At 36.5% G+C, this 25,545-nt stretch overlaps 1 protein-coding gene across 2 annotated transcripts; it reads left to right on the forward strand.

Annotated features, from left to right (window-relative positions):
• The first annotated feature begins 13,495 nt into the window (after window positions 1-13,495).
• Window positions 13,496-18,344, forward strand: LOC135626366 (microtubule-associated protein 70-1-like). 2 transcript variants are annotated; one of them, XM_065131600.1, is made up of 11 exons: window positions 13,496-13,954; window positions 14,656-14,741; window positions 14,829-14,894; window positions 15,022-15,192; window positions 15,296-15,466; window positions 15,587-15,742; window positions 15,874-16,020; window positions 16,103-16,174; window positions 16,274-16,810; window positions 16,918-17,091; window positions 17,587-18,344. In XM_065131600.1, the coding sequence occupies exons 1-10, from the start codon at window positions 13,708-13,710 to the stop codon at window positions 17,086-17,088; spliced, it is 1,824 nt and encodes a 607-aa protein (XP_064987672.1). In that variant the 5' UTR covers window positions 13,496-13,707; the 3' UTR covers window positions 17,089-17,091; window positions 17,587-18,344. The 2 variants fall into 2 exon arrangements, with proteins under 2 accessions (XP_064987672.1, XP_064987670.1); XM_065131598.1 differs by having other exon boundaries at window positions 13,563-13,954; window positions 17,525-17,662.
• Window positions 18,345-25,545: the final 7,201 nt, after the last annotated feature.

A 25,545-nucleotide genomic window follows, 5' to 3' on the forward strand; every position in this document is an offset into this window, starting at 1 on the left:
TTAGTCTTCGGGTGTCAAGGCTTTGGTTGGGAATAGATAGGGCTGGTGGCTTACTGATCATCTGGTTATTGTCACTTATGTTTCCATGATTTTCCCTATTGATTTTTTTCTCATGTAGATGTGCGAATGAGATCGCAACTATCATAGTGTGAGGTTGACGAGCCTTAACTTCATACCGGATCTCTGGAATGAGACCTTCAATAAATGTATCCAGAAGTTGTCGTTCCGACCAATCTCTAGCTTGATTTGATAATCTTTCAAACCTACTCTGATATTCCAACACTATAGAAGTCTGACAAATTTTTGAGAGCTGTCCATCCACCTTCATGTATGAGTAGATTGTGTCACAATCTTGGAGCCCTTTTCTAGTATTTCCAGATCTGTGCAATGTAGAACTTGAGCTCCCACCTTGTTGAAATTTACTAAGGCTCCCCAGTAAATCCTTTTTGAAATTATTAAGTACTTCTTGTAACCGGTTCTCAATTCTAATTTCCAATGTTTCCATTTGTGCTTTCACTGAGTTATCGATGGCCATTTTGTAAGACTGCAAATCTGTAATCTCAACTCCTATTTTTGATGTTGGTCAAAAGCATCAATCACTGTCCTATTTGGTGCTATTGTTGTGACGCAGTCGGAGGCAACACTATGGGAATGAAGGGTTGCTACGAGGATGCGAGAATGTAGCTGCGGTCGTCGCGTGGGAAGCAGCGATGCTTGTTGCGGTCGCTGCGTAGAGGGATCGCTGTTGCTGAGGGCTTGGAGGCAGCGATGGTGGTGCGGCTAGGGCAGCACCGCCAAGGGCTCATCGCTGCGATGGCGACGGCGCAGATGGAAGGCAGCGTTGCTCTGTTTCTGTCACACTGCGGAAGGAGGCGCTGGTGAGAGGCAACGATGCTTGTTGCAGTCGCTGCGTGGAGGGATCGCTGCTGCTGAGGGCTGGGAGGCAGCGATGGTGATGTGGTTGGGGGCAGCGCCGGCCCTTGCGGTGGCTGCGATGGAGGAAGAGTTATTGTCGTGTGTTTTTGTCACTGTGTGAGATGAGAGTGCCGAGGCTGAAAGGCGACGGTTGTGACTGCTGTGACCCAAGGAAGCAATCGCCGAGCAGCCGGGTTGAGGCTGCCGTGATGCCAACCAACAACTGCAGCAGCGGAGGCAGAACAAGAGGGAGGTGGCGTTGAAGCGGCCGGGGTTGAGGCTGCAGTGGTGGCAACCGGCGGCTGCGGCAAAGATGCAGAGCAAGGGAACTGCAGCAACGGTGCAGATCGAGGGGGTTGAGGTGAAGGCTGCAGTGGCTGGCAGCAGCAGTCGTGGCAGGCTGGGCGGCGAGCGGCGTCGTCGCTGGCTGGGCAGCAGTGGCGACGGTGGTGGCAACCGGCGTTCGCAGCAGCACGAGGATTGCCCTGTTTCTCGGTCACAAGGGGGCAGAGCAAGGGGGAGTGGCGGCGGTCGTTCTCGCCCGATCCAGGGGGAGCGGCGGCTGGGAGGCGAGCAGCGGTCGCCGCACGGTGGCTGGCAGTGGTGGTGGGTCGGCTGGAAGGCGACGGCGCTCGAGGCGTGGCTGCGATCGACGAGGGGCTGCGGCAACAGAGGAAGCTCTGTTTCTGCAACCGCTGCAAGGAGGGGCTGCGGCAACCGGCGGCTACGGCTGCGGTGCCGGCGGTCCTTCTCGCTCGAGCGAGATGGAGACGCAAGGAGAAGAGGTCGCTGGCCGGGTGATCGAGCGGCGGCGATGCGGCTGGGAAAAGTGGTGGTGACGCGGCTGGGAACAAGGGCAATCCGTGAGTTGCCCTGTTTCGGTCGCCGCGAGGAGGGCGACAATCGGCGGCTGCGGCTGCGACCCAAGGGGAGGCGGGCGGCGGTGGAGAGGCAGCGGTGGTGGCGCGGCTGGGAGCAGCGTCACCAACGATCGCCGAGGAGGAGAGGTCGAGCGGCTGCGCTGCGACGCAAGGGGAGGCGGGCGGCGGCAGTAGGGCTGGGATGGACGCTGGCAGCGTCGTCTCCTGGCCGGGGAACAGCGGCGGCGGTGGTCGCCGGCCGGGAAGCGGGGCGATGGTGGGCGCTGGCCGGAGAGCAGCAGCGGCGGGTGGGCTGGCCGGAAGCAGGGGACGCAGGGGTGGCTGCGGCTTTTCTTCCTCTCGTGTTTTTTTTTTTTTTGAACGAGATGGGGCAGCGAGGAGGTCGAGCGGTGGTCGAAGGCGCTGGCCGGGGAGCAACATCGACGGTGGAGGAGAAGGGAAGCAGGGGTGGTCGGCGCCGGGAAGCAAACGTTCCTTCTTGGTTGAGAAGGAATTTTATTGAAGAAAGGGGAGAAATGAGGATGATAATAGGCTCTGATACTCGGCCTCCTTGATCGGTTCGAGGGGATCCTTGATCGTTTCGATCCCGGGATCGGCCTCCTAGGGTTTGTCAAGAGACAGAATAATATTTTTCATAGATTACTGAAAAGAAGCAATTACATTTCTATTTATAGAGTTCCACCCAAAGTCCATCAGGACTTGAACTCTAATAATAAATAAATATTAAATAAACTTCTACTTGATTATAACTGAACCAAACCGACTTAATAAACAACTGGACTAAACAGACTCAATAAACATTATTCAAAAGCTCAGAAAAAGGATCCTAACATAAACCTACAAGTCGTCTTTGTGGTCTTCACAATAATTATATATTTTGTGTGTCTTCTATTATTTTCTTTTCTTTTTCTTTCTTCTCTCGAGTAATAAAAAATTAATTTTGATTAAAACAATTAGTAAATAAAAGACTAAAATTTTTTTTAAGCAATAAACCCAGAAACTCATGATTGGCTACCCTAAAAAATTGAACTATCAATAAAATTTAAATGGTAAAGAAAAAAAAAATCAAATTCTCTTCACTCATTAGATACCATTTATTTATTTACTTTTCAAAAGAATATCTCCATTCAAGTAATAAGAAAAAAAAATGGCAAGTAGATCATGACACCTATTTTTGGACAAATTATAGAATATTTCATTGTGATAGAAATTAAGTAATAATAAATATATCAATCCATTTATTCACAAAATTTTTAGAGCATTCTTTGAGCTTGGATATAAAATAGGAGCTGAATGATTTGAAGGCATATAATCTAATAGTTCATCGTCGACAGCCTTGTAAACTTAGGAGAATATTTGGTTAATAGAAATTTTATTTACATAAAACATATTCTCTAGCATTCAACGTATCGGTAAATCATTTCTTAGTTCCTACTCTCTAACCAAGTAGCTGACGAAGAAACCTTAGATGCATATTCCAATAGATTATTACAAGAACATAAGAGACTATTTAAATGTTTTAGAAAAAGGTTGTGTTTGATAAACTTAAATTATGTTTATGTTGATAAGTCTATAATTACAGAATAAGTACATTAGATAGAAAAAACAAATTGTAAGCTAGTTGATCGATGGCTTGGTATGTCTTTCTAATTAATTTTATTATAATAGGGTAATAATTTTTAACCTCTAATTAGAATGGAGATAAGTAAAGTATTATAAAATGAAATATGATCACTGTCTTAAGTGTATTTTCTTCGTATTGTGTATTGTGTTAGCGCTTGTGGACAAAATTATTCAAGATATAATTAAAATATAAATTCTTCGAGTTGTGGGTAATTAAAAAGATACTCAAAAACTAATAGAACAAATAAAAGGAAAATGTGAGCAATCGAGAGGTGTAGCTTAAAAGAAAGGTCAGAAAGCAATATAGATCAGTATTATAATGTTTTGAAAAAAATAAGTATTCATAGGTATTATGATCAATCAAAGGTTGTTGTAAGATAATAAAAAAACAAAAGAGTTGAAACACTTATGGATACACTTATGAGATATAAAGAAAAATAAATTTTGTATATAAATAAATACAACATAACGAAATTAAATAAAAATCATAATAAAATAGGACATCAAGATTTACGTGGAAAACCTCTCTAATGTGAAAAATAAAAATCACAGGGTAAACCAGAGATAATCCACTATAGGAATAATGAATATATAAATCTAAAAGTCTTTTATCCAAAACCCAAGCAACAATCTCAAGAGAATTACTAGGATATAAAGATTACGCCACTGTGCACAATATCCAAATTCTCTCCAAGTAATCACATTAAAAATCTATCGTAGATCTGATCTAACATGAGATGAGAACATTGTCTAGATGATCGAGAATAGTCTCTCTACGTTGTTCTTATCTTTTTCCCTTTCATTCTATTATTTTACTACCCTTTTCTCCTCTTTTTTGAATCAAGTTACTCCTGTAGTTTTCTGCTTTGTTACTGTAGTATTTCTCCTAATTTTTCGCAATCACCACACCCCCCTTATTAGATCTAGGGTTAGAATAAAAAGAAGGTGAGCTATGGGCTGAACTCATGGGTTGTCAGCCCAACAACCTCTCCTTTTAGCCCATAAGGGAGGTTGTTTTATGACTCCTCAACATGAAACCATGCTGATCAACTGTCGGCACATATCCTGTATTTCTTTTGGTAATGTCTTTGTTAATATGTCAACTCCATTATCATCTGTATGAATTTTCTGAAGTTACAACTGCTTCTTTTCAGGTATATTTCGAATCCAGTAATATCTGACATCTATATGCTTTGACTTGGAATGAAAAGTTGGGTTCTTACACAAATGGATGATACTTTATCTATCACAATTCACCACATAGTTTTCCTGTTTCAGCTCCAATTCTTATCAGAATTCTTTTATCTATAATATTTCTTTGTAAACCTCTATAACAACAATATATTCTACCTCTATGGTGGAGAGAGCAATATACCTTTGTAATATGGATTGTCAGGACACAACTCCCTCCGTAAAAGTAAGTATAAAACTTGATGTAGATTTTCTTGTATCTATATCTCTTACCATATCTGCATCTGTGTAACCTGTCAACACAGGTGATCTACCTCCAAAGTTTAAACAAACCTTAGAGCCCCCTTTAAGATATCTAAAGATTCACTTTATTGATGCCCGCACTTTGCTTGGATTTGTAAGAAATATACTAGTAACACTCACTGCATATGCGATGTTCGGCTTCGTATATACCATCACATATATTAAACTTCCAACTGTTGAAGCATAAGGAATCTTTTGTATTTTCTCCTTCTTTTCATCACTTGATGGACTTTGTTCTAAGCACAATTTGAAATGACCTACAAGAGGAGAACCAACTAGCTTTGCATTGCTCATAATGAACCTTTTTAATACATTCTTAATGTATTTCTCCTATGACAACCAAATCTTCTTGCTTTTTCTATCACGAAAAATTTGCATGCTAGTATTTGCTTTGCTGGCCCCATATCCTTCATCACTTAGTTCCTTCTTTAACTTGTCAATTGTAGACATATCTTTCCCAAAGATAAGTATATCATCAACATAAAGTAAGAGAATAATAAAATCATCACCAAACCGTTTGATGTATACATAATAATTCGAAATTGTTCTTTTATATCCATTTTCAATCATAAATGAATTAAACTTTTTGTACCATTGTCTTGGAGCTTGCTTTAGCCCATACAAGCTCTTCTTCAACTTGCAGACAAAGTTTTCTTTACCTTTGACTTTGAAGCTTTAGGGTTGCTTCATATAAATTTCCTTCTCCATGTCCAGACTAGTAGCAATACCAAAAGCAACACGAATAGAAGATATTTTAGTAATAGGAGAAAAAAACTCTTCAAAGTTAATATATTATTTCCTTTGACCAAAGCCTTTCACAACCAATCTAGCTTTATACTTTGGTTGAGAACAATATTCTTGAGTCTTCAATCTAAAGACCCACTTGTCCTTCAAGGCTTTTATTTCCTTTGATAGTTGCACCAAATCATATGTGTGGTTCTTCTGCAGAGCATATATATCTTCCTGCATAATAATTAACTTCTTTTTTTGCATATTTTCAATTACTTCATGGTAACTCTCTAGTTCACCTGCATTAGTAAGCATCATATACTCATCTATAGAATATCTTCTGAAAGATTGATGTTATCTAAAAGAACTTCTCAATTGAGGTTCTGCAGGAAGTTGCTTCCCAACTTTTTCTTGCTCAACATATCCTACAAATAGATCAACATCGGGCTCTATGTCATCTTCCTGCATATCTCCCCTATCACCCTGAATCTTTCTACAGAAGTCTTGGCTGGTGCCTTATTCTTCAAATCCTCAAAGGTTTGATCATCAAAGTAGACCACATCACTGCTTCTAAACACCTTCTGCTTTTCTGGATCCTAAAGCCTGTAACCAAACTGATCATATGAGTAGCCAAGAAAAATATATTTTTTTATCTTACCATCTAACTTGGACCTCTCATTGTCAGGAACATGTGCAAATGCATAACCAAATACTCTTAAATGCATATAGGAAATATTTTTTTCTGACCATATATGCTCTACAACATCATCATCTAAGATTGTGCATGGTGACAAGTTAATCACATCAACTATAGTCCTTAAAGTCTCATCCAAAGACTTTTTGGGTAGCTTGGCCTGTGAAAGCATATATATGATCTTTTCTATGATGGTACAGTTCATCCTATCTGTAATAGCATTTTGTTGAGGTGTACCAGAAACTGTCATCTCATGTTGGTTGTCATGTGACTTGCAATAATTATTAAACAATCCTATATACTTACTATCATTATATGATCTTATGCATTTCAATTGTCTTTTTGTCTCTCTTTCAACTATAACATGAAACTCTTTGAAGACAGTAATAACCTGATCTTTGGTCTTTATAGCATAGGCCCAAACTTTCCATAAAAAAATAATATATAAAAGTGACAAAATAAAGCGCACCATTGATATTAGGAACATTAACAAATCCACCATGAGTTTTTGTCCTTAAAGGACCACATACATTTGTATAAACACGGTATAAGGCATGCATTTTTCTAGATAAAATAGAACTAGCAAATGAAATTATATGTTGTTTACTAGCCAAACAATAAATATAAGGGTTCAAATATGTACCTTTAAGGTCTGGTAATACCTTGGACAGAGCTTGCAGCCCCTTCTCGCTCATATATCCCAGTCGCATATGTCACAACTCCATCATGAAGTCTTTCTTTATAGTATTCAGCTGCTCACATAAGCTTTAGCCTGCAACCTATATAAGGTGTGACATTTCTTTCCACTAGCTATAACAAGAGAATCCTTATTGAGCTTTCATTGCCCTTTGTGAAATCTGCTATCATAGTCTTCATCATCTAGTCTTCTAATTGAAATTAAATTTAGCCTTAAGTCAATCACATGCCTCACATCTTTAAGCGCTAACTTGCAGCCAAGGTTGATCTTTATGTGGATATCACCCATGCTAATGATGTCTACCGTGCCATAGTTGCCTACAACACCAAAATTTCCAGACCTGTAGATAGCAAAAAACTCCCTCTATAGTGTAGCATGATAAGAAGCACTTGTATTAATCACCCACTTAAGATCCTAACATTAAAAAAAAAATATATATCATTAAAATAAAATAAAATCAAATAATCACCACCATGCATTGTTGTTGTAGTATTATCTTTTGACTCTTTAGACTCTACTTCTTTTTCTTTTTCTTACTCTTCTTAGGGTACTTGCATTAGTTCTTATAATGCCCTTTCTCACCATAGTTATAGCAAACAATATTTTTTCTTGATCTTGACTTACTTCTACCCATGCGTGAATTGTTTCTATCCTTGGACTTTGACATTCCTCTGTTCTCTGAGATAAGTGCTTGTGAATCATTCTGGGATGTTACTGAATTCTTTCTTCTCAACTCCTCATTCAACAAATTGCTTGTTACTTGACTCATAGTGACAACACCACTGATGCAGAATTACTTAAGGAAACCACTATTGTCTCCCAACTTTCTAACAAAGAATTGAGAAATAACAATACCTATAACTCATCATCAAGAGACATTTTCATAAAGAATAACTGGTTAGTGATACTTTTAATTTCATCCAAATACTTAACAATATAAGCACATTTTTTATATTTTAGGTTTACAAGTTTTCTGATCAAGAAAGTTTTGTTGCTAGTTGTTTTTTGTTTAATAGAGACTTTTCAACTTTTTCTAAAAAGAATATGCAGAACTTTCAGTAGAGGTGAAAGACACTATCATCAAGCCATTATCGAATAAACCTGACTGTTTTTCAGTCCAATATCTTCTACTCATCATTTGTCATAGTTGTGAGCTTTGCACTATTCCCCTGTAAAGGTTTATACAAATCTTTGTAATATAACAGATCTTTCATTCTTGATTTTCATATCATCCAATTATTTTCATTCAAGCTAATCATGCGAGAAATATTACTGGCCTCCACGTTCAAATATAAAAAATTAAATCATCAAAACCTTGCTCTGATACCAATTAATGTGATATAAAGAAAAACAAACTTTGCATATGAACAAATACAAGCATGTCATAACACACATCGGAATTAAATGGAAATCACAATAAAATAGGATACTAAGATTTACATGAAAAATCCCTCCAACGTGAAGAGTAAAAACCAAGGGGCAAACAAAAAATAATCCACTATAAGAATAATGAATATACAAATCTCAAAGTCTTTTGCCAAAAACCCAATCAACAATTTCAAGAGAATAACTGAGATACAAGGATTACGTCACTGCACACAATATCTAAATTCTCCTCAAGTAATCACAGTAAAAATCTACTGTAGATCTGATCTAACTTGAGATGAAAATACTGCTTGGATGATTGAGAACATCATAATTGAGAACAGTCTTGTGGTATTATCTTTTGACTCTTTAGACTCTACTTCTTTTTCTTTTTCTTACTCTTCTTAGGGTGCTTGTATTGGTTCGTATAATGCCCTTTCTCACTATAGTTATAGTAAACAATATTTTTTTATTGATCTTGACTTACTTCTACCCATACGTGAACTGTTTCTATTTTTGGACTTTGACATTCCTCTGTTCTCTAAGATAAGTGCTTATGAATCATTCAACAAATTATTGCTGAATTATTTCTTCTCAACTCTTCATTCAACAAATTATTTGTTACTTAACTCATGGTGACAACACCACTGACATAGAATTACTAAGGGAAACCACTAATGTCTCACAACTTTCTAACAAAGAACTGAGAAGTAATAATACCTACAACTCATCATCAAGAGACATTTTCATAAAGGATAACCGGTAAGTGATACTCTATATTTTATTCAAATGCTCAATAATATAGGCACCATCTTTATATTTTAGGTTTATAAGTTTTTTGATCAAGAAAGTTTTGTTGCTAGTTGCTTTTCTTTCATAGAGACTTTTTAACTTTTTCTAAAGAGAATATGTAGAACTTTTAGTAGAAACATAGTGAAAGACACTATCATCGAGCCATTGTCGAATAAACCCGACTGTTTTTCGGTCCAACATCTTCTACTCATCATTTGTCATAGTTGTGGGTTTTGTACTATCCCCCTGTAAAGGTTCATACAAATCTTTGTAATATAATAGATCTTCCATTCTTGATTTTCATATCATCCAATTATTTTCATTCAAGCTAATTATGTGAGAAATACTACTAGCCTCTACATTCAAATATAAAAAATTAAATCATCAAAACCTTGCTCTAATACCAATTAATGGGATATAAAGAACAAACTTTGTATATGAACAAATACAAGCAAGTCATAACACACAACGAAATTAAATGGGAATCACAATCAAATATGACACTAAGATTTATATGGAAAACCCCTCCAACGTGAAGAGTAAAAACTACGGGGCAAACTAAAGATAATCCACTATAAGAATAATGAATATACAAATCTCAAAGTCTTTTGCCCAAAACCCAAGCAATAATTTCAAAAGAATAACTGAGATACAATGATTACGTCACTATACACAATATCCAAATTCTCCTCAAGTAATCATAGCAAAAATCTATTGTAGATCTGATCTAACATGAGATGAGAATACTGCTTGGATGATTGAGAACAGTCTCTTTGCATTGTCCTTATCTTCTTCCTTTTCCTTCTCTTATTTTTTTTATCATTTTCTCCTCTTTTTTAAATCCTGCTATAGTTTTCTACCTTTATTGTTATAGTTTTCAGTTTTCTACCTCTATTGTTATAGTTTTATGCTTTATTGTTATAGTATTTCTCTCAATTATTTGTAGCCATCACACACCCTTATTAGATCTAGGTTTAAAGTAAAAGGGAGGAGTTATGGGCCGTTAAAGTCCACTATGAACTGAACTCTTAGGTTGTTAGAGTCCAACATACCCGAGGGGTAACACACCAGAACAATAAATGCAAGGGTAGATTTATAATTAAAAAAATAAAAAAACAAAGATAAGATCATAATTTTGAAGTCTAAATAGTAAAAAAAAGGACAAAGGTAAACCTATACTTTGTGGTTTTCCCTATTAAATGCTCCCACAATCCTAAAAAATATATATAATTATTAAATAATATACTTGATTATGATTTAAATTTATTAAAAAGATAAAAGTCTTTTTTTCTTCGATAAATCCCAATATCCTCTATATTTTGTAAATCTTATTTGATAAAAGATGACATTCATGCTCCTTGTGGTGTTTCAATCATTTCTAAAGCTATGATAAAACCTTTGTTATTTTTGAAAATTTATGACACAAATATTTTAAAAAAGAGAAATAAGGCCATTGTTTGACTTTTAGCGTTGAAGAAGTTTTTCTTTTGTATGGGCAAACTATCACCGTCACTCATGTGCTGAAGTATACACTAAGGAGTTACACATATAAACACTATACCAATACTATAAAATATAAAAAAATAAATTTTTGTAAACACTAAATGATCTCATAACAAACGATAAATTTTTTTTATTTTATGAATATATATTAAATAAAAAAATATTAATGTTTCTTGTGGTGTTCTCGAGAGACTACGACACAAATATTTAAAAAGTGGAAAGAGGTGAAGAGAAAAAGAATGTTCCCAAGAGCTTGTGGTATTCTAAAACTCTCATGTTCGCAAGAGCTTGTGATAGAGTTATTTAAGTTCATAAAATATATGTTAGATGCATCTTTAAGTAAACATTATTATTATTTTTATTTAATTAAAATTATTTATTTTTATTATCTTATTTATATTTATATGTATGTATATTATAGTTGAATATGATAATAAAATTTTATTAATAATATAAATTATATAAATTATTATGAAATATATTATGAATGACTAACAATATTGTGATACAAAGAAGGAAGTATGACATTGACAATGTATAACCACTAACTCGGATTAATAATCGAACTTAATAGAGTATTATTATACTTATTAGATTTATTAGCTTATTTTAAATTATGGTTATGTATAATTTTTTTAATTTTTTAAAATCTGATTAGATAAAAAAATATAATAAATTTTTATTTTTTATATTTTTATATCTTATTAATTAATAAATCAAGAAAGTTAAATTATGTGATCTTATTTAATTAGATACGATATTGATTATAGTTATCGATTAATAAAAAAAAGTCTATTATGATAAGATTTTTTATAAGATGACCAAGGGACTCTCCTAACTACTTATCTTAGATCCTTTACTCTCACTTATAAACTCAATAATATATAATATATATGATAACATAATAAGATATACAATTATAGATTTATTTACATCTCCCTCGAGTCTATAGTATGTTTTACGAATCATATATAGTATGTTCTACGAATCATATTTACTTATCTTAGATCCTTTACTCTCAATTATAGTATGTTCTACGAATCATATAAAGATATTTTTAGTGACATCCAAAGGTATGCACAACTATTCTTTGATTTATGAATATTTGATTTCAAATTATGATATTAAATTTATTATGCATAATAACTTACAATTTTATGTTAATAGTTTTTGTATTGACAAGCTATGATCGACTCTCGTATATATTCGTGGGTCACATATATAATATAAACATTATATCAACATTATAAAAATATAAAGTATATATTCATGATATCGTATAACATGAGGATATAATTTTTTTTTATTTTATAAAATCTATATTAAAAAAATATAATATTAGTGTTGCTAGTGGTGTTGCTGAGAGACTACGACTTAGATATTCAAGAAGAGGAAAAAGGGAGATGTTCCCAAGAGCTCGTGGTATTATGAAATCCCCGATGTTCCAAAGAACTTTTGCGATAGAGTTATTCAAGAAGAGAGAAAAAAAAAAAAAAACAAAGGTGAAATAGAAAAGTTATGTTTCCAAGAGTTTGCGACATGAACAATAATCAGGCACTTGCGGCACATATATTAGAAAAGAGAAAAGAGGTGAAATCGAATCTCATATGTTATGTTGGATAGACGATCAAAAGTTGACCTCATCACTCGATGAGATGGATCGAACTTTAACATTTAGGTGAAGGAGACCTCTCACCGACCGCTGTCTCCTCCTGCCCTAAAACTGTGGGGACGAAGACGAGGGACCCCGTGTGTTGCATGCACCTGCTCGACCTATTCCTTGTTTCATGGATGGGCTTCCCTTTCCTCTCTCCCATGGCCTGCAGTAATAATATAATGAATGGCACAGCTTGGGTACAGCTCAAAAGCCAGAGGTGAGAGATGGGTGGGGAAGAAGAGGGTCGGAATCCACACCACCAACCCACCTGCAGCTGAGCGGAGCTGAAGCAAGCAGGCATCGACAGCGAGGAGTGACAACGATGCCCACGCATGCATTGGCGCGAAGAAGTACTGCCGCTTTGCATTCATCACTTGCTTGCCTGTCTCAATTATTATCTCCACCCCCTTGTGTGTGTATTTAATTAGGATGTGATGCGTGCTGCAGATCCCGTCTTCTCCTCGTAATATATATCAATTCTTAAATCTATTTACCTTTACTGTATAATAAATTCAGATTAAAGGGAAAAGAAAAGTTTTGTTGGTGCCTCCCACATCACCACCGTTCGCTCCGCCTCACGTTGGAGGCGGATGATGCGATGTCGATATACGGACGGTACGTAGACAGCTCATCGTTGACTCCGTGGCCCAATGGGTGGGTCCCTCGGCCACCTTCACTTAAAGTGAGTAGCAATGATTACTGTAATAAATAAATTAATGAATTATGACATAATTAATAATAACTACCGGCATGGACCAGCCAACCATGACACGCGGCGTCGGTGGGAGATGGTGATCTTTTTCTTTTTATTTTGGGGATGGAATTGATATGTTATCGAGCAGAATTATATTATATGTGCATCCCTCCAACATCTGATATGTTCAAACTAAATTTGACACTAATTTCCCTTCAAAACATAGAAAATGTAAAAGATCAACTAATTAATGAAATTAATAGAGTATTTTAGATATTCAATTCTATAATTTATAATAATACTATTTAAAGGACAAATATATTATTTCTGAAATTTGAAGGATAGATATGTAAAACCTTTATTATTATTATTATTATTAAATATTATTAGGATTATTATATAATTATATTATTAGAAAAAAGATACACTCAAAACTGACACTCTCTTCAATCAATTCGATTCCCTTCCGCTGCTCCGCTTCTTCTTCTTCTTCGTCTCAGGGGGGACGAACCCATTTGTGTCGGTTACGGCATAGCCATAGAATAGATCGAAGCATCCATTCGCTGGCGCCGGTTAATTGGTAGTCCTTCCTCCTCTATCTTATTCTGATTCTGTCATCCGTTCCAATTCCGGCCGGATCGCCCACCACGCCAATTCCGAATCATGGGGGAGACCGGCGGCGAAGAGGATTGTGGTGTGGCGGCAGGGTTGGCGTGTGGATCGTCGGAGGACGCCGTGGACTCCTCCCCTTCGCATATGGCGTTGGGTCTGCCGGCCGAGATGATGAGGTCGGCGGCCAAGAAGAAGCCCTCCAAAAAATCCAGCCTTGACGAAGACGATTTCCTCAGTCTGTTGCATGGTTCCGATCCCGTCAAGATCGAACTCAATCGCCTTCACAACATGGTCAAAGGTGTGATTGTTGTTTCTAGGACATCATCCTCTTTCTCTGCAACTCATGCTCTTCTTTTCTTTCTTCCCACTACTCCATGCCACAGATGAAAAGAGGGTGAATCTTCCACCTTTCCTTACGAAAAGAAAACAAAAGGCACATTCATATATATGAATATTGGCTGCATGCATTAGGTCTGACAAAATAGAGACCAATTCATAATGCCATCTTTGCCTTCATAAAACTGGATTTTCTTTTTCTTTTTTTACTTGATTAGCTAATACAAAACTCTACTAGTAAATTATCAAATGTCATGAGCAACGGTGTTAGAAGGATTCCTTCAAGGATAAAGGACAATGATATTTAAGCAATGCCTAAATCTAGTGCCATTGCTGGTGTGAAGAGACAAATAGAATTCTGAGGATGAAGACCAAAAGTTATAGCCTTGATCACCTGTACTGGTATTGCTGGAGAAGAAAGAAAACTGCTCTCATGATCCGCTGAACCAGTTTTAAGTCTTCTGCACCAAAATATAGCGTTGGTCACCTTGAATTGTATTCTCATGTCTGATAAGAAGGATCTGGCTTTTCACAAACCACTGCACAAATGTCAGTCCTATAACGATCAAGCAAAGATTCAACTATTATGTTCATTTGATTGTATTTTATTTTAGTTATTTGTGCTGCTCAAAATGAAGACATATTTTTCTTCTTCCATTACAGACAAGGATCGTGCGCTATTCGAAACTTATAGTGAGATCAAAGGCCTAAGACTGATGGAACGTGCAAAGGACAAGGCTCTCACTGAGGTAGTATCACAGACTGCAAATTGCAGTATCTGTCATATGTTGCTAATGACTGCAGAATTAAATTATTTTACTTACTATCAATAATAGGTTTCTGAAGAGCTTCAGAAGATGGTGGAGAAGTTCCAAGCATCAGAAGTTGCTCTTGAAAACAAGGTCTGCTCGATGTAGTATTTCACTAATAAGCTCCCAATTTTCTTGCCTTTTTTGCTTTCATCCTAATCCAGATGATGTGACCAAAAAGGTTGTAGATTTCATCTAATTATCTAATTTCAACCCCCAGAATTTAGAGATCAAAAGGATCACAGAAGAGAAGAAAGAAGCATTAGCAGCACAATTTGCTGCCGAAGCCACTCTTCGACGAGTTCATGCTGCTCAGAAGGATGAAGAGCTACCTACTTTAGAGGATATACTTTTCCCACTCGAAGCTGAAATTAAGCTCCTGAGGCAAGAGGTGTGCTTTTCAGCATGGAGCATTAGTTGTATCTTGAAAAATGTTCTCCCCTTTCTGTTACGGTATCAAATTAGCTTGTGACTTTTACTATGAAAATTTTTAGATCTCCAAGCTGCAGGATGATAGTAGGGCCTTAGAGAGACTTACAAAAACCAAGGAAGCCGCTCTGTTAGATGCAGAAAGAGAGGTCCAGATTGCCAAGATCAAGGCTGCTCTCGTCGATGACCTACAGAACAAGAACCAGGAGCTCATGAAACAGAATGAAATAAATCAGGTGAATGCTTTCTTTCTTCTTTTTCTGCTGCCCCGCTTCTCTTTCAATTATGGAAATGAAGAGGGAAAATCTATAATTTATTCTTTCACGTTATAAAACCTGACAGTCATGACATGCCAGGAAGAGTATAAGATATTGGATAGAATGCACCGTCAGAAGGTTGCAGAGGTTGAGAAGCTGGGGCAGACTGTTCGTGAACTGGAAGAGGCTCTTCTTTCTGGGGCTGCAGCTGCAAATGCTGTGCGTGATTATCAGCGCCAAGTTAATGAGTTGAAGGTTGGGATGCAATTTATCATTCTTAAATTAACTCATTCATGTTGTTAACATCAAAGGAACTCAAGGTTCCATTGCCTGGCAAACAAAATGAACTAAACCTAAGGATGTCATGCTGTTTCTTCTATTTCCAGGGGGAGAAAAAAACTCTTGAGAGGACTTTATCTCGTGCGATGGTTGCAGAAAATCGAGCTGCTCTTGTAATGGCAAATGAGTGGAAGGATGCCAATGACAAAGTTATACCAGTCAAACAGTGGATTGAGGAGCGACGTGTCCTTATGGTATTAAGCAAATCTTGATTATGTGAACTAGCTTGGTCTTTGACATGTTAAATTATCAGTTTTATTTAGTGGTTTCCTTTAGGGAGAGATGCAACAACTCCGTGACAAGCTGTCCATAGCAGAACGTGCTGCCAAGGCTGAGGCTCAACTTAAAGTATGCTTCCATCCCAAGTCACTCTGGTGTCTTTTGTCGTGAAGGGATATGTATATGATTGATGAGTAACATTTTTCTTATATCTGTGTTAATTTTCAGGAAAGGCTGCAGCTCCGATTGAAGGTTGTAGAGGATGGACTAAGATCATCACTTCGATCAGGGATTCGATATGACATACGAAGCAGTCCAATCGGTTTGGGTCGAAGCCGTTCAATTAATGGGTCTGAGACTTCTTCAGGTTCCCTATCAGGTGGAACAGGATCACGAAAACCATTTGCTCCAATTGGGAAATCTTCAACAATTTCTAGTCCTTCCAGCACACTGCTAAAGCATGCCAAGGGAGCATCTAAATCTTTTGATGGAGGCAGGGTGATTGATGTAGATGATTACAGATCAAAGTCATCTGAAGACACTTATGTCCATGATTCTTTGGAAAAGGATATCGAACAGCTTTCTGCTACTGGTGCATTGATGGAGGAGCTCAGCAGTGGCAAGCCATCACATGCCATGGATGATGTTAGGGATGATTATGTTTCAGTCTTATTTTATGATATTCTGCAGAAAGAGGTACTCACTTTAAGGAAATCATTGCATGAGAAGGATCAATGTTTGAAGGACAAGGATAATTCTACAGAGGTATGCCCTTCTTGAGGTTTGCTATATTTCTTTGGCAGACTATTTTCTATTGAACTTGTTTTACCTGAATCTGCATCAGAAATTACTGAAAGAGGAAATTGATGCAGATGCTCTCAAGGAAAATTGATACGTTGACAAAAGCAATGGAGGTAGAAACAAAGAAACTGCGTAGAGAAAAGGCTGCACTTGAGAAAGAGGTAGCAACCTTGCAGATTGACAAACAGCAGGAACAGAAAGCTAGGCGCTTGAAGGGAATGATCAACAACCTGCATAGTTAGAAGGTGCACATGAAAGATGTTCTTTTTTTTTTTGGATTTTATACCTAGTTAGGCAGCAAACTTTGTTCTGTCTTATGTTCCAATCTAGGTGATCCGTAATAATCAAAATTGGTTCTCAAACAAGATGTCATTACATCAAAACTAAACTTTCATAATTAGCAGTATATAAGTGTTTTTTCAGAAGCTACCACAAAGAGCTAGTTTGGTGTATGTACCAATGTAACCATGAGATCTTCTAGGCATGTGTTCTTAATATTTTTGGTTGTTTGCCTAAGTTTGCACAACAGTACATTTGATAATCCTTTTTTATTATTATGGTGGTCCTATATGTCATGGTCGCTTTTGAATTCCCATAATCATTTGTATTTCATAATCCATTAGTAGAATTACTCATGAGAAGTGAATTTTAACACTTCTGTGATACTTAATCTTGCAGATCTCTAAGGGACTGAGAGTTTCCGGATTGATCAACTAACCCTTGTGTATTGATACTCATAGGTGTTTCCATAAAAGTTACAGCACAAGTAGCCTCTGGTATAGGATGTATATCTCAACAAAACAGAAGTCCTCGTAAGAAAATCTAGCATGAAGCTGTTTGCTGTTATCTCCTATCCAGCTATCTTTATTACATGAAAAGGAGATCAGGCCTAGCTGGCAAGCGAGGTATGGTTTGTTTGATTAACTATGTAGAGGTTTGGTTTCAGAAGTTCAGCACAGCTAAGGTTGGTAAATTGCTTGGAGTAGTAATATCAAGATGATGAATATGAAGGGATTCTTCTACATAGAAGGATTCTCTGGCTAAATGGCTTTGGGTTTTCAAAGGACGAGCCAATCTAATCTCAGGTTCATTTGCTTGATAAACTCTGTTCCGTATCGTCTCTATTATTCAATATGGATGCTGGATTTCAACATATATAAAAATTAATCCCTTATTTAAATGTACAACCACAGATTGAGAGAGCTGTTTATACTGTGATGAGGGTCCATTGTTGGTTTTAATTTTTCACTACTGTTTTTTTCCAGTCAGAATGATACAGAATTACGTGCAGTCAGTGCTTAAATCTAATTTTATCTACTGTTTGAATGTACTTATCAAGTTTATGGAAAGCTGTGTAATTTACAAGGATGGCTCAAAATAAGATGTTTGTTCTATTGCCAAACAGGACTTATGCATTGCATCATCAAATGTGGAGATTTCTTGTTTGAACGAAACAGAATTACATGCTTAATCAAATTTCATCTGCTGTTTGGTTGTACTTATTTTTGTACAGAGCTGTTTACGAGGATGACTCAGACAAAAAAGTGTGTATGTTCTATTGCCATCAAAGAACATACACACTTTCTTCAAGTCATGTGTGAACATGCATTGCATCATGTGTGGACATTTCTTCAAGTCATATCAGGCTTGAAAACTTTGAACTACATTTTGATTCATTTCTTTCTTTCTGATCTTACTCTTTCGTGTTCGTGCTATATCTTAGAACTCATCATCATAGTATTTTGATGAAACGGGGGGTTGCTTCTCCCTGGCTCATTTACTCCCCTTCTAAAACATGGACGAAGACTATTGCTATTATATGGTCTTCTTTTGGAGAATATGTATGGAGATCCAAGAAGACACCAGACGCCCTTGTGCAAAGCCCCCTCAGTTGCTCATATCGGAGCTACCTCAATAAGATTTTTCATTATCGATCTATTACAGATTTAGCTAATTTTGCCCCTGTCATGCATCACTTTTGCATGTTCGTTCGTAAAAGGTTAACCTCCCCGAGACTTTTTATGGTATCTTAAGGATCTATAAAAGAAAAACGGGTTAGAAAAAACATTTAACTCAGAATCCACATGACACTAAACGATCATGCTATAAAGGGTCTAAGATAATCCATCGTGACAAAAAATTACAATAAGTGCCCACATGACACTACTGTGGAATAAGATAGTAAACTGACCCTAGACACTACCCCCAAAGGCTCATCTAGCCATATGCCACGCGGGTAGCTCTTAGATGCTATACTAGTTGACACTCTACACCACTCCGTGGACCTAGAAAACCTTGAAAATGGTTACTTGAATAATTTATTTTTGGATAGTTTTGCCTCTACACAATAATTGCACACAACATGTGTTTACAAGTCTAAAACGACTATAAAAGCCAATTAAAATAGGGCTGTCAAACCTATTGTAAGCCCTCTACATGCTATACAAAGCATGAACAAAATAAAAAAAACATGGAGGTACACGAGCATTATATCGAACACCTTGTCTATAGCTTTATCTATGACATTCTCTCTCACTTATTTCTTCGATATCCTCGTCAAAGCCTTTATGAAAGCTACATCTCCTAATTGAATCTTCAATCTTTTACTCAAATTGGAATGTGCCTCTTGGCTTCCAACTGCACTTTGTTGCTATTGTTGAGCAGTCAAACTTTGATCCACCACGCTGGTTCAACTCGCAAATGACTCTAACTCTAGTGTGGGGTCGACTGAGTTATGTTAATCTTTGTTGATTCTTGTAAATCCTTTAATTGAAGGAAATGATATTTCTTATTATGTATCATTCTATTAAACGTCTCATGTTGCTTGAATTGGGTGGATGCTTATTAGAGCTTTAATAAGCATTATCTCGTAGGCTTTTAAGTATTTAGGCTCTTTCCTCCGTAAAATTTATCCATCAATTCCTCTTCTACTTAGTTATCACCTCCAAGTAAGTTTGAATTACTTAGGCTTTCGATTGGCATTCTATTGGGAAATGAAGCAAATAGTCTACTCTCAATAGTAACAATCACCATTGGTAAGGATTTGACAACCGTTGTTTTCTACTAAATTTCTTCAAAGGGTATTTGATAACCTATATAGAGCTCCTCTATTAGATAAATAAGATAATTGAGGTACTTAGTTTCACTCATTCTCTTAAGAGTTAAAAGGCAAAGGTTACTCAACTTTGTCTACCTCTTCGAGGGTTATGCTTCGTGCATCGAACTAGTTACTAACCTTCACCTGCTCTTTGCTCATACTTCTAAGTCACTATAAGTGTTTACACTCCTTGCATTGAGTTAGCTACTACGATTCACATTCTTATTATCATCAAACTTCTGGAATGTAATAAGTGTTACTCAAAACTAGTAAAATTTCATCCTAACTTGGAGCAAGTGTCTAATAGTTTTGGTCGCATTTGGAATTGTATCATCTTCTCTATTATCTCTTCCACCTACTTCATTTCTTGGTCAAGCACTATTGCATCGACCCGAAGTCCTCCACTTTTAGCTATTTTGATAAGAAGCTCGTTGACAGTGGTCTTACGAAGTTCTCTAGCCTTTGTCCTTCAACCTTGTTTAAATACTTGAAGCTTGTCTCTGTATTCTTCACCTCCTCAATCCATTTTCTGACCAAGTACTCTCCCTCCATAAGAGCAAAGGATTGATGACTCTATGGAAGTCTTGCCTCTACAATACCATAGCACAACTATGCTCATGGCTCTATTATCTATCGCCTCACATCCGTGTCTCTTTTTTTACGATCAATAGATGCTGCTAGTCATAGGTGCCCTGTAAGCTAATTACATGAGTGATGGTACGTGTGACATGGTATGCATTATTTTTATTTATTATTATTATTATAATATTTTCTTACTTTATATTGCTTGATGTATATATATATATATATATATATATATATATATATATATATATATATATATATATATATATATATATATATATATATATATATATATATATATATAGTGATGTACATAGATCTGTGCAATAAGAATTGGATCGTGATGAGATCACAATAATGAAACCGATTCACCTTTAAACACAAATCCTAAATAATCCTGATCATAGATCACTCAAGAGAGACATCAAGATGATCGAATAGACTAGTGCGTTTATTGTATACCCATCCATATGATGGAGGCGGTTGGTCTCATAGTTGCTCAAGTGGGGACACTAGGGATACAATGCAAGTGCTCATTGGAGAAGTATACTGATCGATCCACTCATGGGATGTTGGATGATTGATAATATCTTATTGTCAAACAATGATTCTGTTATCTTAATGATGTATCTGGTCCTTAGACTTAAGACACAAAAGATGTCCTATATGAGTACTCTAGTCTTTGATACCAAACTTATATGTTTGAAAGTTTCAGATATAGTATAACTGGTTATCGGGAGTGGCAGCCAACTTTACGAGGGCTATTAAGTATCGATAGATGATTATCTACTCTCGGTGTCATAAGAGAAATATCCCATGTGTTTTCAATCAGATAAATCCCTAACCAGGGTCATTCAAATTGAGAGAGATAGTTCTCTAGGTGAATCTGATTAGAGTAAGACTCGAGTAAAAACTGTTAGGATCGGAGTGGCAATAAGAGGAGGGGAGGGGGGGGGGGGGGGAGGGGCGGGGTGAATTAGTGCAGCGGATTAAAACTTGTAAGTTTAAAAACGAATTCGTAAATATGAGGAGATTTCGTTTCGATAGTAACTTGAGTAGATGAAAACCGAAAGCTAGCAGTAGTATAAATAACAATTTCAGGAAAGTAAGAACTCACACATTCAAGGAACACACCAATTTAAAATGGTTCGGTCAAAATGACCAACATCCACTTGCGAAGCCTTCTCCGAAGAGGCTCCCAACTTCCACTAGCAAATCATTTTAAAGGGGAAGGACAAATACTCCTCTTACAACCTTTTACAGTGGTTCACACTCTTACAAATTTTCAATGAGAAAGAAGGAGGTGAACACTCAAGCAATTGAAAACAAGACTTGCTAAAGGCTTTGTTAAAGTTTTTATCTTAATCTATTGCTTCTCAAAAGGTTGTATTCTCTATTAAGAATTGAGGGGTATTTATAGGCCCCAAGAGGATTCAAATTTAGACTCCAAATTTTGAATTCTCTTGGGTTCCCAATGCTGGCGGTGCCACCGCCTGTCAATGTCTGACACTGACAGTGTATTGGTGGTGCCACCACCTGTCAGTGTCTGACATTGGCAGTGTACTGGCGATGCCACCGCCCAATCCGACGGTACCACCGCTGGACCTCTCGGGTGCTAGGCGGTGCCACTGCCTAGTTCGACGGTACCACCGCCCGATCCTTGGGTTTTGGGCAGTGCTACCGCCCAGTCCAGCGGTTCCACTGCCCGGTCCTACGGGTCACTAGATGGACTTCAAATCTGGCCCAAACTAGGTAATATCGGGCCTAGTTGGCCCCTAACTAGGATATAGGATTATCCCTTAATCCTAACCCTAATTACATGCAAACTACATAATTAAAAACATAGTCCTAAGCAAGTTTTCAACCGGCAAACGTCGAGTCTCCTTCCGGCGAGCTTTCCGGTGATCTTTCGGCGGACTTCCGATACACCCTCGGATTTCTTCCGGTAGACTCCTAGTAGGCTCCCGATCTTGTGGCGAGTTCAGCGAGTAATAGAGCCTTCTCGGTGATCTCCGCAAACCTCCAATGATCTCTTTGGCGGACTTCCGAAAACTCTGACAAGTCCCCGATTTCTTCTCGGTTGGTTCCGGCAGTAGCTCCGACGAATCTTCGGACTCTTGAACACCCATCGAACTTGACTCCGATAGACTTGCTTTATGTCTTCAAGCTATCGTAGTTAATCCTGCACATGTAAAACAAAAGTTTGATCTAGACATTACTCCTAAGCAATTAATCAAGTTGTCCGGCATGTCATTGGTCCCTCGACCCTTCGTCCAATTCTTCGGTGCATCGTCCTCTCTTGCGGCCTATTGCCCAATCGGCCAGTTGACTCTGCAACTCCGATATCCTTGGCGCAATACCCGCTCTTCTTGGCCCGATGCCCGAATCCATGGCCCGAAGCCTTCTATCGATATGTCGACCGATCCACCGGCCCGACATCCAATCTTCTGACATGTTCCTCCGGCACAACATGATTTTCCTGCTATAATTGTCTCATCCTGATCGAAGCATCCTACGTCATGCAGATTAAAACATAAACACATATTGATTGGTTTCATCATCAAAATCCGAGATTCAACAATCTCCCCCTTTTTGATGATGACAACCAATCGACGACGGAGTTAACCTTAACTCCCGGAGTTTAAACAAACTCCCCCTATCAATATACCATATTGATAGAACCTTGAATTCAAGCCGAATTCAAGTCATTGCAAATATTCATCATGCATAACATGATCATACTTCTCCCCTTTTGTCATCAACAAAAAGGAGAAGTGTCACTTTCTATGTGTTTGAGAGATATGAATTCAACTTATTGCATGAAAAACATAGTATCAAAATTTATCATCATGCAATCTAGCAATTAAAGATGTGCAAGTTTAGCATGTTTGTGTTTGCTTCTCTTTAGACTACAAGTTAGCAATTTTTATGATATGCAAGTTTTGCTACATGAAAGCTAGCAAAAATTTCGAAAGCAAATACAAGATAGCTTTCTTGTGTAAGCTCATGATTCTTGCTTCCTATTGCAATGTGCAAGTTGCAAGTTTTTGAAATATCCAAGTTCAACACATTGCATAATTAATATAATCTCCTAGTTTTATCATCATGCAATTTTGCTATTATCATCGATATGCAAGATAGTATGATAGCAATTACTACAACATACAAGCTAGCAAATTTTATAACACTTTTAGAACATGCAAGCTAGCAGTTTTGAGATGTTCAAGAAAGCATCCCTTACTTCTTGAAATACGCAAGTTTGCTAGATGTGCAAGTTAGCATGTTTTGCTTCTTGAGATAGGCAAGATTGCACATTTGGTATGCAAATTTATAGTATGCAAGTTATCAACTTTTACACATAAAAAGTTAGCAAAAAGATGTGCAAGATAAACTATTTTGCCTATTTTCAAAATATGTAATTTGACACATATTACTTCTTTGAGATTTGCAAGATAGCACTTTTGCTTAAGATTACAAGATAGCATTTCTTGCTTTTGAGTTGAGCAAACTAATAAGTTTTGCCCCTTTTTGCGATATGTACATTTGTAATTTTCACTTCTCTTGTCTTGTGCAAGCTAGCTATCTCCCCCTTTGTCATTGTCAAAAAGAAGGGAAGACCCTTTACATCAATTTCTAAATCATGACAAAGGTAAGTATCAATCTTATTTGTGTATCATTATGTTTTCAAATTAAAATATGCACAACTTCAAAACTTTACATTTGTATCCTTAGTTCATGCATTATACAAATAAATTAATCACTATGGGCATATCATATATGATACATCATTTTGGTAATAAATCATAGCATTTATTAATATTTTGATCATGATACCAAGCATTCATCATTTAGAGCATTCATAATACACATTATATGCATATATCATTACAATAAAAAGCAATTGCATGCATCATTGCAAATCATAAATGTTTGATGGTATCAATTTAATCAAATTATATCCTACCATGCATGTTCATAACTTTTCATTTGTATGCATCAAAATAATATCAAGAGTATTTTATGTATAATACCAAATCATCATTTATAATTACATCAATATTCTAATCATTATTTCAATCTACACATCATGATAACAATAAATTTGCACTATAGACAATCTCATATTTTATCATTCAAGTTAGCGTATATTTTTGCAATTAGCAAGCTAACAATTTACTTTTTCTTTTATAACAGTGATTCAATCATATCAAGGCATTTGTATCATAGATACAAAGAAATCATATCATCAAAGATAAGACCATTTGAATACCAAAAGATATGATTTATTTCAACAGATCTCCTTTATTTTTATAAATATCAAAAAGAAATGTAGGAGATCAAATATTATAGTACCTTGATTCTTAGATAAGAAGTCTTAAGTTATAAATTTCGAAAAATCAAGATGAGTCTTATTCAAATTCAAATCATCAAATCAAAATCATTTTCAAGAGATTCATAAAAAGAAAAACATAGATAATTTTTTAATCTCTCAATTCTTTATGAATCATGATTTTTGAAATTCTTTATGATGATTTATAATTATCATAAAAATTATAATTCCAAAAAAAATCATGATTCATTTCGAAAATTTTCTTCTTTAGTAAACAATAAGAAAAAATATGGGAGTTCAAATAACAAGATCTTGATTCACAATAAAATTTCATGTATCGAATATCGAGAAATCAAGATGATGATTCATAAAGAATATCACAAGTTACATTCAAGAAAAATTATCATTCATTTTCAAATCATTCAATTTGTTAAATCAATATTTCTTGGGTATGCATGATATCAAAACATGATTTTAAATCTTCAACATATAACATGCATGAATTCAAAAATTGAAAGGAGAATGGAAGAATTCAAAGGTATAAAGATTTCAACCGTCTTATAAACAAATGAAGGATCAAGTCATGAATCTAAAATTCTATGAATCATTTCGATAAATCTCCTTTTAAATAAGCAAAATGATCATAAAAGGAAATCTCATGTTATTCCAAAAAATCAAGATCATGAT

The sequence above is a fragment of the Musa acuminata genome, chromosome BXJ2-11, assembly GCF_036884655.1.
Source record: "Musa acuminata AAA Group cultivar baxijiao chromosome BXJ2-11, Cavendish_Baxijiao_AAA, whole genome shotgun sequence".
In the NCBI taxonomy this organism is placed as follows: domain Eukaryota; kingdom Viridiplantae; phylum Streptophyta; class Magnoliopsida; order Zingiberales; family Musaceae; genus Musa; species Musa acuminata.